An 18,342-nucleotide genomic window follows, 5' to 3' on the forward strand; every position below is an offset into this window, starting at 1 on the left:
TAGACTAGATTTCTATAGCTACTTCAAATTCATAATCACTCATTTTAAGGCCAAGTGGGGTCATTAAGTTATCAATCATTGCCTTGTGCATGGCAGGCCGCAGCATTTTCTTCTGTATTCTTAGGTAGGATGAGGATTTTCACATTGACAACTGTGTAAGGTTTTATTCCTTGTTTTATTTAATCCTCCATGATTTGTTCCACTCTGGAGATTTTCTCTTTCCCATTCCTCTTTCCCTCTGCTCATCAAGCAGCAGGATTCTCCTTGTTCCCTCTCTTTAACAAGGATCATTTGCTTCTGCAGTGCCTGTGACTGAGTCTTCATCTTCCTGATCCCCCTCCTCCAGCAACCTCCAGCACTTTCAAACTGCAGCTGAACAAAGTTCTTTCCCTCTCTGCTTCTGCCTCCCCTTGTCACAGACACTTACCTCATTTATAAGTGTGTGAGACATCTTTATAGAGCATTGTGCTCCTACTGAGAGGCGCAGGATGAATTCTGCACATGACACTAAATGAGACAATTTAACCTTAGATTTTTTTTTTAATAAACCTTTTATCTCAAAATAATCATGCCACTATAACAAGGTCATTGAAAAACAGTTGAAATAATTAATTACAAAACTATGCAAAGACTGAACTATACATTTATCTTTGTGTACAGATTTTTCCCTGAATATTTAATCATTTGTCTGTAATAATAAATATCCGACTGACAAATCAGTTTCTGCATAGCATTAAGGAACTTACTTTCAAACTCAGGTTTTGGTGCAGAATCAAACTTCCATTGTCAATAAAGCTGCAGCAGTATGTTAATGATAATGCACATTAAGGCTGTATCTGAATGAGCAGCCAAAGAAGACATTAAAACATTCTAAAAGAGCTTCAATTTATGATATGAATAGTTATATTTGCTTTTGACAATGACTGAAATGTGTTTCAAGTTGATTAATTCTCTATGCCTGACTTTTATTTTTAACTGGAGTGTCTGTATGTGATTGGTTACAATGAGAGCCACAACTTATGCTCATCCTACAACTATCCTATGACTGATCGCACCTGGCAGCGTGTAGATGAAGAGCACCAGGAAGACAATAAGAATAAGCAGAATTATACCAGTGATGATGTACTTCTTGTAATTTCTCCAGATCAGGTGATACAAACACTTGAAAGGATTTACAAACCAAGAGAAGGATGTGTCTGGTCGGCTAAAACAGAAGAAAGAAAAATAAAAACTTTTGTAAAGGCAAATCCAGCTATTTCCAAAGTTACACCACTGCAAAATAGATATTTGAGTCTAAAAAGGCCCTTTAACTCCTGGGAACCCACTAAAGAGTTTAGAGGAGACTTCCACAAAGTTCACATACTATTGAATCATTCTTCTTCCATTTGTTCCAGAGCCCAAGCTCCACACACCCCTCAGAATGAAAATCCAGTTCACACTGCATAACCACTCCAGTTCAAGGTAAGATATGGCGTTCAAAATTACAGGCAAGATCATGATAAATCCTAAAGAAGAAATGCAGATATACTCAAACTTGAGTACAAAAGCTGTCTAATCATTGCAAGGAATTTAACATCGCAAAAGGAGTAGTCACTACAAAAAATCTGATTGCTCAATGATAGTCACAGTGCCATAACAGTCAGAGCCAGCTCAGGCTTGGCATATGGCCAAAATGGCATCTTTTCAGAAAGAAATTTAAAAGAGGCCTCCTGCAAACAGGAGATGAGGTGAAACCTAAAATCTAGGCAGTTTGCTTGCATACATAAAGAAGAGCCACCTTCTTCTGCTGGAGAATATCTGCACTCCACAATCCTAAGTTTTTTCAAACGTTGCCCCATGTTATATTCTCCTCCATACCAGGAGTTTCTTCATACTGTACAGCAAAGCTGTCTACATACAGAGAGGAAAACAATGTTCTCCTTCGGAAAAACGTTGGTGTAATCTCTCCTCTGGCATGCCACCCAGCTTGGGAGGTCACTGTGCCTCTGACTTCAACAGCCCTATCCCTGCAATGAGCTGAGGCAACATCTGTCAGTTTTGTGATGGGATGACCTGATGAAAATGGTGATGTGATGACCTGATGAATATGGTGGTGTGGACCAACATTAACACCTGCAAAATTTGGTGCAGGTTGTCTTTCTTATCTAATATTACTGTAGTTGTGCAGATAGTGCAGCAGTAAAGAGAATAAAATTTAGACTCGGGGTCACAAAAAGCAACAGCCATGTCTCACTCCAGAAAGCTGTTTAAGGAATTTAAACAATGTCTTAGTCATCTGGAAAATTCAGCGTTCGGTATGTGGAAGTGAATGCCAATGTAACAGAAAGTCTGTAAATCTAAAAAGCCAACTGAATATCTTTTAATTAAAGACTGTTTTATACTGAGGTGGAAGTGACTCAGAAATAAATCAACAAATAAGCCCTCCAGGTTAAAAGAGATTATTAAAAAATGGATACTCTAAAGAGTCAAACTTAATGAATCACAGACTTGAGTAACAAAACCATTAATCTGCATGTTCCAACTACTTAAAGGCTTTTCATAACCTGTAAAGACAGGGAAAAAAAGCCAGGCTGTTGATCGTTTAATTTGTTTTCTTTGCAGTGTAGGCAATAGAATTCGGTACCAGTTATAGCAGCATATTTGTTATAATAGAGTGCATCCAGAAAAGCATTCTGTCTTCATTGACAGAGATGAAGAGATGGACAACATTGTGATACACATCATGGTGCTTTGGCCAGCAGGAAATTACACTCACTGCACTTTATTTCTCATTTGCATGTTTCTCTTTAGTTCCCAGACAGTTAATCTTTGTCCACCTTTGCTCTGGTACATTAAAGAGTCTGCTATGTCTAGTAGTTCCTAGAAGATAGTTTTAGTTTTGAAATTATTTTGTTTCTTATTTTGAAAACTTGATTACAAAAAACAACCTGAAACTTTCCCTCCCTCTCCGTGTGAGTGTATGTGATTAGAAAAAAAAAAGTGACCCTACAGTACTGGCATAGAAATATGGAGGTCCTGACACAAAGCTCCTTGAGATGCACTTCTTCCTAAAGAGAACTCATTTAAAGTGCAGAAACAGTTATCTGTTATCTCTCAGCTGATTTTGTCTGCTCTGCATGTATGAACTACATATTCCGTCCCTCAGGGACACTGAGCTGGTTAATGACATGCAGTGTCTTCAGCTTTTAGTTTATCTTCTTTCCAGTAAGTGAGTGTCTAGCTAAAATAGTATTTACTATTCACAGGTTAATAGTGGTTAGTAACCTTAGGATTTATTTTGCCTAACTTTAAAACTTAGGTGCCCAGCCTGGTCAGTCATGGGCTGTCTGCATGTGGAGAGGAAGGACCTTCTGGAGGAGAATTCATCTCTTTCCCCAGCTCCCGTCTTAAGATATGTTTGTTAGGTAAATGGGGTGACTCCATCACCTGTACATGAGCAGCTAAAAAAGAGCCTGAATGGCTTGTTTCTGAGATGGGGAATGTCAAACGAGACTAGCCCCACTCTAATTTCAATTTAATTGAGGCATATATCTCAGTTAAGAGTAGAACTGGGTTGAGTGATGTGTCAGCCGTGTATTTAATATTAAAAACCTAGATGTGGAGCCTCTCTGATTACTCAGTGCAAGATCTGGAGGAAGACTCTGGTTTTGTGGCTCAAAACACCTCCAGGCTGGCTATGCAGCAGAGAAGGGGCCAGCAGGCTAGTGACAACCTTTTGTCCCAACAGCATATTTCTGGATAAAATGCACTTGAGGTGAAAACACAGGGAGCCCTGGAGCCCAGGCTGCCTGGGATTCATGGGCTGAGCCTGAAAAAATGAGAGGAAAATGAGACAGTGCCTCTGCACATCCTGATGACAACCTTCTGGACATGTAATGCCGCTATTACACACTACGCTCCCTCTTAAAACTGCCTAGTTTGATTGCTTCCCACCACATGTATTTCAGAGCTATCCCAGTCCTCTCTCCTCTGTAAATCAGTGCTTTAGTTTCCATTACTGGGAGTCTTTTAGACATCTGTCAGGCATAGCTCATCCTGCCTTTGGGTAAAGATGCTGGGTGAAATAATTGATTAAAGTCTTTCCAAGGCTAATTTTCAACAAGTCTACCTCTAATTTTCAGGCTAAATTTATACCCTTGGTATGGGTATTGGCAATTCCACATTTATGCTGATTTCTCCTTCATGTTTATCCTGAGATATATATCAAACCAACAAAATTAAACAGAATATGCAATGATTACCATTGTGATTAGCAATTGATTTTTAGAAGCTCTGGTAGCAGGAAATATAACACCAATTTCTCTTTTTATTTTTTTAAATCTAGCTCATTACTTTATAGAACAAAGTACCTGAGCCAAAACAGATTTGAAGTACATTTTTCTGAATGCAAATATCTCAGCTGATATTTTTTTTAATGTGACAAATGCTGAAAGACAAAATGCTCATTCTAGATCATATGCCTTTGATAAACCACTTAAAATGTCCTCATTGAAAAGTCTTATGATGAAAAATAAGCATTTTAATTCTTTGATTATTAAGTAAAAAAATTTAGAAAAATATTTGTTAAAGTTGTATCATTCCTGTATGACCTGATTTTCATGTTTTATGTGCTTTTATATGCAAGTGATTAATTTATTTAAAAATAACTATATATACGCAGAGGTCAGTTTTCCACTGGTATGTAATAGCTGAGATACCTTTAAATGTGTGCAGATAATTCTTGGAATCATAGAATCAGTTAGGTTGGAAAACAGCTTTAAGATCATCAAGTCCAACCACTAAACCATGTCCCTAAGTGCCACGTCTACAGGTCTTTTAAATACTATCAGGGATGGTGACTCACTTACTTCCCTGGGAAAACTGTTCCAGTGCTTGATAACCCTTTTGGTGAAGAAATTTTTCCTAATATCCAAAATTCTTGCTTCCTAATACTAAGACTCTGTGTCCTAATGGTCATATTAAAAAAAAAAAAATAGACATAGGAAATATTTCATACAGTCATTTTAAAGCATTTAAATATTAATGGCTTATAGTTATCCTCTTAAAATATAATCCACCTGATCTTTACAGGTGACTAAACTGAGGTGTTGGGTGTATGCATAAATTACAACGGTTTAAGAAGTTATCCTGTACCAGGTCAGCTGTGGAATGAGCATGCATGTGAACTCTAGTTGAGGACAGACGTGCAGCAATGCAATTTATCTGATCTTCCAGAGGAAGGTATTTCAGCTAACCTGGAAGTTGCTGCCAGCTATGAGTGCCAGCAGCCAAGCAATGCACAAGTTGGACAAATGTCTTGCTCAGGGTTACAGCAGGAAAGAGGACAAGAACCAAGAGAGGAGCAAGACTTGCTCTTCCCCGTCTCCTGCTGAATGCCCCTGCCCCATCTTATTTAATGAGGGGGCTTCTACTCACTTGGGTTTTTCCAAGGGCTCGGGCTCCTTTCGAGCTTTGCCTACCGGGTTCTTCTCAGCTTCTTCTGCTGTGACTAAGTGAAACTCAGCTTCCACCTTGCCCTGGATCAGAGAGATCATATGTAAGCATCCAATACTGGGTTATTATCACTAAATCACAGCAGGAGTCAGCTTGTGGAGAAGTTATGAAACCAGTTGAGGGCAAAGGAAGTTGTTTAGAAAAAAATAAGATAAAGTTTTTGCAGTTGAAGAGAAAGCACAAAGGAAAACCCAGGCACCAAATTCCTGACTTATGCTCAAGGACCTTGAGGAAAGAGAGAGGTAGGATGTTTTCTTCCAGACCCATAAATATATATTCTGCTTCCTAAATTATAATGTCAGTCATCTGAGAAGACCTGTCTTCTTTCTATCACACTTCCTGACAGAGCTGAATGATCAAGCTGGAAGCTGCATTGCTGATGTGAACAAGGTGTAGTACACCAATGGGAGGAAATCCAGCCACTCACAAGTGCTGGAGCAGTTGAGCTGTGGGGTCTCAGCTCACAAAAGGCAGATGGCTAGAAATGAGATCTGTGTGCTGAAAACATCAGTGCTAGAGCTCTGTTCAGCATAAAAGAATAGTGGTCTGGCAGGTGGATGCAGAATAAATTTTTATGATGGATGGCCAGAAGATGATACACAGAGCTGTGACAAAAGGACAACTTTGTTCAGCACCAACTCACTAATAATTTCTAGAATCAGGAAAAGTCATAATGGCATATAACTTCTGGTTTACTGCTTGTTTTCATTGTGACAAACCATTAAAGGTTGTTGAGTGACCAAGAAAATATTAGCACTTGTAAAAGATAATGTCTGTTACACCTTGCAGTAGAAATATGTAATCTGAGTTATTTGGACTCTTCGTATCAACTGAAAATGCTGCTGTGGAAGTTAGAGTTTCCTAAATATGGGTTAAATATTTATTTTTCCCTTGCACTCACAGTAACAAATCTGTTGATAGTTCTGTCTGTATTAGGTTACAGAGATGTCTCTTTTCCCTGTTCATCCAGGTGTGTTCTTCAGTGCTATCTCCACCATAGAATTAATTAGGCCCAAGGAAAAAAAAAAGAAAAAAAAAATATTTCAGAGATTTAAAGATTCCAGTAACTATTAAGAGTGGGCAAATCAAATCAGCTTCATAAAATCTGTGGTGGATGAAAAACAAACAAATTGCTTTTCATGTATTTGCTATTTTCCTACCCCATACCATTATGGATATCAAAAAATGAAATGTGGTCATTTATCAGTGGCTGCGATTCAGCACAGAACTAGGCTGAAAGACGGATGAAGATAAAAGGGATCAGTGTGGAAGACAAGGGGATCAAGAGCTGAAAGTAGACTGGGAGAAAGAGAATCAGTTGTACTAGAGCTGAGAAAATGGAGGTAAAGCAGGGGTTTGGGGGTGGAGCCCATTCACTAAATCCATGCAAAGTACACAGTCACCTTCCATCTGAAGAAGTCAATGAACTTGAAGATGTCACTTTTTATTAAAGCATTCTTGCTGGAATGGACAGAACTATGAAGGAAGGGTGAGGATTAGGAAAACCCTTAGAGAATCAATGAAAATCTAGAGAGGGAAGGAGATCCCCTAAAAAAGGGGGCAAAGCAGGTGTATTTGTAGAGGACTATACTACAGGAAGGTATCTTGTAACTCTTGGTCTGTATCCCCACAGGGATCTGGATGCACCTAAAAAGACTCCAACCACACTAATCCCAGAACTGGGCTGCAAGGATGGTTTGGGTCCAAGCTCCCAAAGTCCACTGTGGCCATGTGAGCACATCAGCTTGGGTTTTCCTTCACTATCTCACACACTTCTGCTTCATGCTCTGTTTCATATAGATATGCCCCAAAGACTGTGAGCAGAGTTAACTATTGGGATGTACTTCATGTCTAGATATACGCACTCCACTTAGGAAACAGAGAACCAGAGCTGTCTTTATACTGAGGATCCCTATACTGCTGTAACAGTACAAAGGAGCCTTAAAGATAGGAAAAATGGAGAAGTTGTGTAAAACACTGAGATTTTCAGTGTAGCTCCAGATTATAAACAGAAAGCACTATAACATTATGAAGAGAGCTGCAGCAGAAAACTCTGAGATAAATGGCTAAGTACACACTGAGTGAGATTTACACCCTGCTGCAAGCCTGGTTACACTAGAGGCTTTAGGTAAATGAAAATTTGTGTGTCAGCATTTATGTTCCTCTTAGGAGGATAATTCTAACATAACAAGTCTTATAGAGTTTGGGGGAAGCTGTCATTGTCCTTTGCACTCCTTTGTACCAATTGCATCCTGCCACTAAATCAAAAAATATTGGCTTATTGAGCATACTTCAACAAGAAGAGGGGACTGTTCTCTTTCTGCTTGAGATGTGTCACTAGCAAGGAGAATTACGGTAGACTCCAAAATTAGTTCCTTTGCTCTGGTTGAAGTGAGAAATAAATACTAAAGAAATAAATAAGCAGGTGAGATTCCTCTCAGGATTACCTCAGCTGAAATAAAGTTGGCTGGAAACACCTCATTTTCCACACTACCCATCCAGTGTGCTGGGAAATGAAGAAATCAAAGAAAAAGTACAAAGTGCTCTGGTTGCCTGAGATTATCTGAACCAAATCTGTGGAGAACCACTGAAGCATTTGGAGGGGTCCTATGGACTGCCAGTGGTGTTTGTTCTTCAGATACCATATCCAAAATTAGCACGTCTCTGTCTCAGGATCTCAGCAAAGCACAACAGCCCCAGAGAAAAGCTGTTCATCTGTAGTGAGATGCCTACCGTGAGCTCCCCAGCCTTGATGAAAGGCCACCAGCCTCTGATGCGCTTCTGCTGAAATATGGAGATCTTGTTTTCTTCACTTGCTGACATAACTATGCCTAGGTCACAGCTCTTGGCTGTCTTTGCTGCTCGAGGGAACCCATTCAGGTTTAATTCAAGAGTGCCTGGAGGGATAAGTAATGTGACAACAGTCAGAGACCAGCCAGACACCAAGGTATTCAAACAACAGCTTCCAGATGAGAAACACGCAGCCAAGCATCTTGGGCCCAAGCTTCAGGCTGGAGATCTCTCTGTACTGTCATTCATTTGTGTTGCCATGGAAACATCTCATCTGAGTTCCTAATTATCCTCTCTCCAAGAAATGTCTAAGTTTGTAATGTGGTGCTTAGAGAACGACAAGCAAAGTTGGGTCTCAAATACCGCTTTGTACATACCTCTACAAAATACAGGTCTGGCGAGACCTCAGGTGAAGTTCAGGCAGATCTATTGCATACTTACCCAAGAAATCATCTGAAGAGAGTCTTTCAAAGTCCCACACCTGAAGCACCAGCTCAGCAGGTATTTTGCGCTCTGTCTTTTCCAAGGAAAATATGTTTTCTCTTTTACTAACCACCATTTGTTTCTCTGCTGGGAGATAGTGGAACGGGAACACAAAGCGCCAGTTGAAATTGCCCTCTCCTGTTAAGGAGTTGTAATGTACATCTGTCTCCTGCTTGTCATCTTCCAGGCCCTTTATCCACCTATGGCAAGCACATAGTAGAAAGCGCTGCTGTCACCAGGGGAGTTTGAATCATGGTTGTCGTTATTTGGTTACAGGCATGATCATTTACTAATTCCTACGTAATCAGTAGGAGGCAACACACTGTTCAGGGCTGTGACATGTAGCAACAGCCTCGGCTTGGGGATCTCAGCCACCTGCCAGCCATGGCACAGGCTGCAGTGATGGCCAGTGATGATCAAAAACTGAGAGTGAGAACATGATTTTCAATCAATTAGACCTCAAAATACCAGTTGGCAATTCACTATTGGCCAAGACATCTGACTTTTTTGGAACAGGCAAAGAGAGCATCAGTCATTTATCCACTACTAATCACCCTGTATTCATGTTGTGCCAAACTAATAAATTGTGTGTCAATATCCCAAGACTGATTTCAGTGCTTAGTGTTAAAGTCTAAGTTGTTTGCAGTTGCTATTTGGGGGTATAAACATGGCATAAGTATGGCTGGAGAAGTCTCTCTGTTTCTTCTTGTGATTTCCTCTTGGTTTCTGCTACAGTGTGCACATCTGATGTGCAGTGCTATAGTACAAAAGGACAATAATTTCCTAAACAATCTCTTCTGAAGAGCTCCACTGAGGTAATGATCCAGCAAGGTATGTTTTGGTTCTGAAGATGATTTATCACAGCTTGAGTAAAGATTAGCATCTTTGTGCTGCACTCAAAGAGTGGCTTTTCCTCTGCAAGCCCCATTGTTTCAAAAAGGAATTAGGAAAACCAGTAACAATGCCAAACACAGCACTGTGCAAATCCATGCCTGGTGACATGTGCACTGTCTGATCATAATGAGATTTGTGTCTTCATCATTATGGCACAGAAGCAAAAAGTTTTCCACTCCTGGCTTTCCCTATCAGACCGCTCAGGCACTCATAGTGATGTCTTCATGTTATCACAGAGCTCAGCATAAAGGCTGGTTCCCTATTTCTTTCCTCAATTTTGTGCTCTCGGAGCTACTCTGCTACTGCTCTGAACATGTTATTGCTAAATTGGATATATCGGTGTGAACACCAGTGATTTCAGAGTAGCTCCTCTCAGGGAACTGCAAGGGGAGCTGCAATAACCACACTTGCAGCATGCTGGGGGACATATGCTTGCATTAGTGCATGCTTCACCTGGGCTAATACCACCTGCTCCAAAGGAGTGGTACCACTCCTGATGCCCCACACAGCTTTGTCAGAGCTAACACAATGTAACCCCACACAGGAGTAAGAGCTGCTACCAGACTGAACTGTCCTTATGCTTACTTTGGATTTCTTATTATGTTGATGTGATTTTCAGAACCTGCAAAGTGGAAAACATCCTCCCTTCCCTGCTCCATCAGTCACAGTGCTCCCTCTTCCAGCTCTTTGCATTTGGTCATTGGCAGTACTGCAACAAGTTTTGGGGGAAATTCAGTTTTCTATATGCCTAGCACTCTACAAATTCAGATTTTTCCAGAACTCCAAAATGACATAATTCATACTGCCATATTAATCTCACTCTCTAGTAGTGGAAACACAGCAAGAAATCTAAGACCAGACTCCCACCTGAGTTTTCCAACACTTCCTACTGCCATTTATGCCATATATTTCCCCACTCCTCTCTGGTACCTGCATTCAAATCCTGCTCAGAAGCAGAAAGTGCAAAGCAGTACTCCAAAACGGACAAGTAATTTTAGGAAGTAACATGCTGCAATCTCAGGAAAGAGCTGGTTTGAGTGTTAAGGTTCTCTTTCGTTCTCAGTCTTTTCATTTTATTTATAGGATATGGTTTATTGATTATCCCAGTAACATCTGTGAAGCTGTGATAGATGTTTTGTCTGCAGCAGGAAGGAGACGAAGAGCAGAAAGTGCCCATGGGATGTTCTCCCCAGTGTGGCTGTGGTCATTCAACCAAACATGCTCCCCACATGAGGTTAGAAAATATTTCCAATAGAAATAGTCTGGCAAATAACTGCTTTCTTTTTTCGAATGTAGTCATAATTCCCTTTTCTCTGATTATAACAAATCTCTCTGCATCTGTGTAAGCTTTTACAGTTCAAGTTCTGTAAGTGTTTAATTTCTGTTTGCAAAACTGTGGGCTTGGTTCTGAGCAGAAAGTAACGACTAGTGTCGTTTTACAGTTACTTGATTTCAAGAGGGAAAAAAAAAGAAGCAGTATACAATATAGATGAGTAAGTTGGGCAGGCATTTAGAGCAAAATGCCAAGATCATAAAAATAGCGCGCTTTTTTTTGTGATTTTTGAATGAAATATTACATGTTCTTTTGAAAACAAGTCCTGAAGATCTTACCCTTTTACATAGATATCACTTGATTTTTGACCCGTAAAGATATTTTCATCTTCTAGAATTACATCCTCTGTATTCCAGATTATTACCCTCAGTTCATAGCTGAAAAAGAAAAGAAAGTAGGCCTGTATATACTCAATCTCTGGTCAAACGCTAATGTAAACATCTATCAAATCATGCTTTTATAAAGTGAGAAATGTTGTATTTGTGAAAAACTCTTAAAATAGCATCAGCCTCAGGCCTCTTCTGTTTACAAGAGTCTAGTGATAGAGTAGGGCTGGTGGCTCCTCTAAGGTCTATGTCGGACAATAGTGGAGTCACTGTCAGCTTCAGAGGGATGGAAAATTCCTTGCTTTTTATGTGTCTGTTGCTTTTCATTTCTTTTCACAAAAATGTTTCAATGAAACAAGGCAAAGTTGATCTGAACAACATCATCAGAGTAGTCTTCACAACAGTGAGCAGCTTGCTAATAAAAACAAGAGCTCCCTGGAAGGTGCTTTTCAGAAGAAATGCCTTAAAACATTGAATTTGGTGCAATCTAGTGCATTAAAAGGGAAGAGAATCACTGTTTAGAGACATTTTCATTTAAGCAAGTGCAATCATCTGTAGAGACATCATTAGTAAAAGGAATTAGTTTTCCCATCATTTCCACTTCCTATAATCCATTTATGGTGGCCATCCAAAGCTCTAGAAGCTTGAACTGAAATACAGATGTTACAGGTGACATAAAAAATTGATACTCAAAAATTTAGGTGTGCCTTGAGTCATTGTATAAACTGCAAAACAAATTTTTAAAAAATAAACCAACTGTGTTTGAGAACACTAACATATGATTTTTCTGATATGACATGTGTTGTTTTAGAAAAAGCCTCAATCTCAGGTGTGAAACAGTTTGTCCCAGAAATTACCAGATACCAAGATCAGATACCAAGATACTAGGCCATGGAGCTCTTAAGGAGATATCGACCATAAAAAACAAGCTTCTGCACTAGCCAAAGAGACTTGCACCTGCAGTACTCTGTCAGAGCCTTGTTCAGCTGAAGATCTTCAACAAGACGTATTTTCACTAACTGCTTGAAGTCTTACATAGCCTGGAGACTGTTTTGCTGCAGCAAATTTGCATTTGTCATCAAAATGTGTAAGTTGTGTTTGCATGTTTACTTTCTTTCTCATAATTAATGGTTTGACAATATTTTTCCCTGCTTTTGTAGACCACAAAAATGGCAGCAACAATTTGGTTTTGTGGATATGATTAGTTTCAAAATTTTTTGGATTGAAAAATGCTTGTTGTTAAGGAGCTTTATAGAACGTTCTGGTCTGAAGAAAGTAATTGTTACATAGACTCTTATTTTTGTTAAATCTTGGCTTTTGTGAAAGGAAAGAAAAAGAAACAAGTTTTTATTACATTGTTTCTTGTTCAAACACAGATAATACAGGAATGGTATCTGACGTTGCTTCAGACATAAAATTGTCAGGAAAGGCCTTGGTAAAATATTGGAATAAAGCTGATACAGGATGGGCTGAGAACTCTGTTGTTCATTTTTATGTTTCATTTACAAACATTCAGTTAGCCTGAGGAACTATCTCAAACTTGTGTCAGGATCACAGAAGTTTGTTCTGATAGTTCTTTTTATAGTTCTTTCCACACACTTAAGAAAGATTCAGTCTTTGAAGACTTATGCCAGTGTGCTGGGAGGAAAGCATAGAATATTACCCTTTGGGTTTTCTTGGTGAAATGTCCACTGGAGGTCCTGGCAGAGGCATATCTTTAGGAAACATGTCGACCCACATCTGTACACGACCCTTGAAAAGAAAAAGATAAACATGTCTCTAACCTGATTTTAGAGACTTTAAAAGGCTTTAAATGTAGTTCTGACATCCAAAACCACCACTTCCTCTATAAGCACCAACCAGCTCACTATCCTGTAACTATGATTTCATCTATAAACTTACTAGACAATATATTTTTTCATACACATTCTCTCAGTGTCTCAGGAATTTGGTGAAGTTGAACTGAGCTCAAACATTGGCAACTTCAAGGTAAAATACATATAAAAATATTACTTGATGAACAGAAAAAAAGAACCGAAGTCTAAATACAAGCAGAGTTAGTGTTACCTTAGTAAACTAAAGCATTTAAAAGAATGAAAATACGCAGTTATACCTCGTGTGATTACTGTGTATTTAAGTAACTGGCTGTATACATACATGTGTGACAATTTCCAGGTTGATACTGTAAAAATCTCATGTATGGTACAACAGTCGGATGCTGTTTCTGTAAGTTCGCACATATAAATAGAAACCACAATAACTGGAGGAAAGAAAAACTGCTCCCGGGTCTATCATCACCACCACCTTTGAGCTGCTCTACCTGTTCCATGCCTGGCTTATCCTTATGGTAGAGAGGCCGAGTCTCAATGTGCTCTGGGACCAGTTTGTATCCAGCTCCAGGGATTTCTTCCCAAGCACGTAAAACCTTTAAGGAGAGATGTTCATACGATTCAACTGGCTCCTCTGTAGGAAAGAGTAAAACAAAAAGAACAGAGTTGAAATATAATGTTGAACCCCTTGGTAATATGTGCTATTAATTATGAAAAATGTTCATTAAAAATATGCTTGTGTTAAAAGGAATGTTTTATGTATCCCAGCTGAATAAAGATGGGTCTTGAAATGCATTTAGTTCTTGTAAATAAGGATACCCACCAGGGTAACTAGATTAGCACTTAGGCAGCAGTTTATCTGTAATAAACAGCAAATCATTTCACTATTACTGTTTCTAACAGGAAGATGGAAGAAATCTGTGAACTACTCTTTTAACTGAAAATGTGAGTCTTTTCTACAGCTCATGAAAGAGAAGGAGACTTGGAATGTGATGGAGGTGACAGTAAATAGGCAATAGTAGTTATATCTACACTTCATTTTGCCTTGTGATGGCAACAGCAAAGAGAACTGAATGACAGCTCAGGGGAAGAGGGTTGAAGCCCATGGGAAAGAGCATGTCACCTCCTGACCCGCTCAGCTGGGCCACCAGAGGAAGGGAGAGCCCAGAGAATGGCACTTCAAGGAAAGACCAGTATTAATATTGAAGGTAGAGTGGATATTGGAAAGCACAGAAAGCCTTTTGACCTCTTGATCTTTTCTTTCCTTCCTTTTTGTGTGGGATCCAAACAGAAGGGACACAGACTTTTGAAGATGGATATCTTCTAGATTAGGAGAGAAGTACCCAAGTGAGAAGAAATTCAAGACTTCTTTGTCAGCAAACTGTTGTTACTTTACCTGTGTTGCTGAGTTGCTGGTAGATGTCAAAAGGTTTGTTTGGGATTTAAACAGTGTTAAACCCTTCCTAATGGTTCAGAGAGCAAGGAAGCATAACCCTGTGGTTATGAGTCCTGGTTGCCTCTTGTGCACCGATATGTGTTTGAGATAAGATGTATTTAATTTAATTTTAGCCAGCTAAAACCAAGATCTTTAGCCTGAGCTACTCAGACAGGCAACCTCTGCAGCAAGGACATAGACTGTCCCATGATAACCCATATCCTCTCTAAGACACCTTTCTAAAGATTGTTTTCACCCTTTGAAGATGCCAATTTCTTCCTGTTGGATACGGGTAGTCCTAGACTACTTGGGAGTAGTGGTCAGGCAGTTGGACCAGATGATTGTTGTAGGTCCCTTCCAACTGAACTGTTCTATTCTATTCTATTCTATTCTATTCTATTCTATTCTATTCTATTCTATTTCCTATTCTCTATCCTATCCTATCCTATCCTATCCTATCCTATTCTAACATCTATGCTCCTAGAGAAAAGTTAAATTATTCTTTCCCTTGCAATTTAAAGCTGGATGTAAGGTCCATAAATATAATTTTCTCCACCTGTAAAGTGGAAATGGCACTGCTTCTCCTTTTCGGTACTCCTCTAGAGCTCAGATCTGTGGTCTTTGTTAGTTTTACAGATCCAAATGATGACCAGCACAGAAACCCCGCAGGAAATAAGGACCCAGATGTACTTATCAAAACAGCAATCTGGATAAGAATTGTGCAGAAGACTGTCTACTGTAAATTCTTTCTTTATAACATGTTGAAAAACTCGTGTACATAAGTACTTTGGACTTTGCCATCTGGTTCTGTATTTCCTTGCTTCTGGTTTACATCATCTTGTCTGATGTTGGTTTGTCTGAAGCTCATTTTAGTGAACCAGAATTTTGATCAAAAGATTCTGTTGCTGGTAGTCACAGCCAGTCATCTGCTGGTGTGGAAAACAAATAGCACTACTGGAATCAAATATCTCTCTCAGGACAAGAAAGCAAAAATGGATCAACTCTTCTCCCTTTAGCAATGCTAATTTAGCAGCCTTCCACTTGAGGTGTGAGCTGTATTTTGTAGCTGTCAAGGGGAATTTGCTCAAAGATGTATAAACAGATAAGGGTGTAGAGGTTTCTCTACACTGACACAGTGTCCACTACTGTCTCCAAGACCAGCTCCTCCTGAGCCCCCTTGAAAGTTTCCATCTTCACACCTCTTTTCCTTATCCTAAGTATAAAACTGAATCATAGACTGGTTTGGGTTGGAAAGGACCTTCAAAGATCATCTCATCCAACCCACTGCCATGGACAAGGACATCTTTTTCTGACAGCTCTGTCCCACTCCATCCCTATGTGATATGGACACTCAACTTACTGGTAGCTTTGACCTCTTTTTAAAGCAAGATCTGCCCTGCCCTCTGGATTCATGGACCCCACAGATACCTGGATTTACACAGTGCTGTGTTAGTGTTTCAGAGCAGTCAGAGTAGTAATAATCAAGAGGAGGAAGAAAACAACAGAGAGAAAAGCCAAGTAGGTAGGGTAGGACTGGCAGATAAGTGACCTGGAACCTAACTGTGGTCAAACAGAGACCTGTCTAATCTTGAGTAACTCACTTCACATCCGTATTTCCCTTTCCCCTTCTTCTCACTGCTTGCTTTAGTTTAGACAGGGAATGCATTTTTGAAAAGACTCTCCCTGACTTTCCATGCTGTGATTTGCTGTGTGGAAGGATCTCAGAGCATGCAAGCTACATTCCTTTCAGATGAAACTAAGCCAGAAGACATGTTCCCAGAGGGTCCCCTGCACTCCAGGCAATCCTGGGCATCCTATCCTTGGGATCAGGCAGAAGTTAGTCCATAGTATCCCCCAACTCCTACAATGGGGATGTCAGGTCACCAGAAATAACTCTCTCAACCTACAGATTCTCTGCAATTAAGCTACAGCAATAGCCAATATAGACACAGCCTTCATCACCACAGCTGTATGAGTATTTCAAAGCAGAGACAGGTTCCAGTAATTTGACTTTAGAGTGCATAGCACAACGGGGCCCCAACTACAGCTTGGGCAGCTTCTTAGTGCTGCTACAATGCAGCTGATAAATGATGAATCAGTTCATTACCGTTCTCATCTTCTGTGAAGACTGTCTGACCCTTAAAGACTTTTGTTCCTACTTGTATCTCCCCTGGCCGCATGAAGGGTCCACTTATTCTGTAGTCCTTACACAGCTTAGTGAGGATCTCGCTTGGCTTGGTTGCATCTCGCCATGCATTGTACCCTTCTCTGCAAGGAGGGAACAGAGGGTGAAGAGAAATGGGTGAGGTTTTCCTTCAGCAAAGTGCACTGGCAAATCAGTACTTCCCATGCAGAGATCTGCTTCGTGGTCAGTGGCCCTGACATCTGCTCAGCCAAATTTTTCCTTTGAATTGTCCAGCACAACTTCTCTGTCTGCTCAGGTTCTGGGGCCAACCACTCTTTTCTCTCAAAACACAGGAGACATTGATGCAGCCTTACCCACAGCTTAGATAAAGTAGCCCAGGTATTGCTATGCTCACCAGGAGAAAAAGGACCAGAGCTCATTCCCTGTTCTACCTAAAGGATTCAAGTCTACATGTTCTACCTCCATTTAAGGAGAAGTGTTCTGTGGCTCCCACACATAGAGGAAAAGCTGAGATTATCTGGGGCCTGGAACAAGCACATAAAAGCAATATCTCACACTGGAGACCAAGCTGGCAAGGAAAGTCTTGGGGTTTGGTCTGTGCTCATGCATTGCTTTTTCACATTGTCCACCCTTTGTTTGTAAATAAAATAGAGAAACCATCATAGGAGAAGAACTCCAAACCCACATCTCCCAGGTTACTGCCCCACCCCAGGGCAATGGAATTATTTTAGTTTGACTTTCTCTGCATTAATTAATCTTTGTGCACAAAATGTCCTTGAGAGTGCAGCCACATGACAGGGACCAGAAGCTCAGCACCACCATCCTGTGACTCATCTCTGTTACAGAGGCCATGCCAACAGCCCTGATCTGGTCCTGCTCCCACCAGTGCACACCAGTCCCACCAGCCTTGCTGCAGCTGCATAACAGACAGCAGAGTGGAGCCCTGTCATAACTACTCTGACAGATTATTTTCTATTTGTCCTTTATGCCTGTCCAAAGTCAGTTTATCGAGCAGGTGTGTTATACACAGGCTGTTTACTATCTAAAATACATGGTGAACGAACAGTGTTGTTAATTTTAAAATATCCACTTCCTACTGAGGCTGGCAGCTACCCAGAGCCACTGATAAAATCTTTGATGAATTTTAATTAAAATATCTCCTGTGACACTTTTTTGCTGGAGAAAGCATAATATTTGGCCACAACTTGAAATTTTCCTTCAAGTCAAGACATTCACTTTGTGCTCTGTTGCTGTCTGAAAAGGTACTTACATTTCATATTGACTTTGCAACCCACAGGTAGCTCGATGCCTGCTGTAGAAACGATTTTCCAAATCAATTTTAGTCTCTCCAATGAGATCATCTGTTCCCACGAAGTCATGGTCGTAGATCAGGACTGTGAGCAAGGAATCCTTGGGGAACGTAGCTTGGATTTCAAATGATCTACAGAAAAAATTGAGACCTACATGCAGTCAAATCAGTTTTGAAGCCTAAAAGATTAAGTTAATGAATACTGTGAAAATAATGTGTGAACGGTGTCTCTTCTAATAAGCAGTAGGGTGGTTTTGGTAGTGATTTTTGTTTCAGTAAAATACCTGAAGATAACTGGAAACAC

The 18,342-nt window shown here is 40.0% G+C and overlaps 1 protein-coding gene across 1 annotated transcript in view; it reads right to left on the reverse strand.

Moving 5' to 3' along the window:
* Nucleotides 1–663: 663 nt before the first annotated feature.
* FER1L6 (fer-1 like family member 6) overlaps nucleotides 664–18,342 on the reverse strand; it is an 88,972-nt gene continuing 71,293 nt past the window's right edge. The window contains exons 34-42 of the mRNA XM_074901129.1: nucleotides 18,000–18,170; nucleotides 16,691–16,851; nucleotides 13,640–13,782; nucleotides 12,983–13,071; nucleotides 11,272–11,370; nucleotides 8,725–8,966; nucleotides 8,227–8,390; nucleotides 5,416–5,516; nucleotides 664–1,204 (exon numbers count right to left, since the gene is read on the reverse strand). Coding sequence (XP_074757230.1) covers nucleotides 1,024–1,204; nucleotides 5,416–5,516; nucleotides 8,227–8,390; nucleotides 8,725–8,966; nucleotides 11,272–11,370; nucleotides 12,983–13,071; nucleotides 13,640–13,782; nucleotides 16,691–16,851; nucleotides 18,000–18,170 — 1,351 coding nt within the window. The 3' untranslated portion in view covers nucleotides 664–1,023. The remainder of the gene's footprint in view (nucleotides 1,205–5,415; nucleotides 5,517–8,226; nucleotides 8,391–8,724; nucleotides 8,967–11,271; nucleotides 11,371–12,982; nucleotides 13,072–13,639; nucleotides 13,783–16,690; nucleotides 16,852–17,999; nucleotides 18,171–18,342) is intronic.

This window comes from Athene noctua, chromosome 2 (genome assembly GCF_965140245.1).
Source record: "Athene noctua chromosome 2, bAthNoc1.hap1.1, whole genome shotgun sequence".
Taxonomy (NCBI): domain Eukaryota; kingdom Metazoa; phylum Chordata; class Aves; order Strigiformes; family Strigidae; genus Athene; species Athene noctua.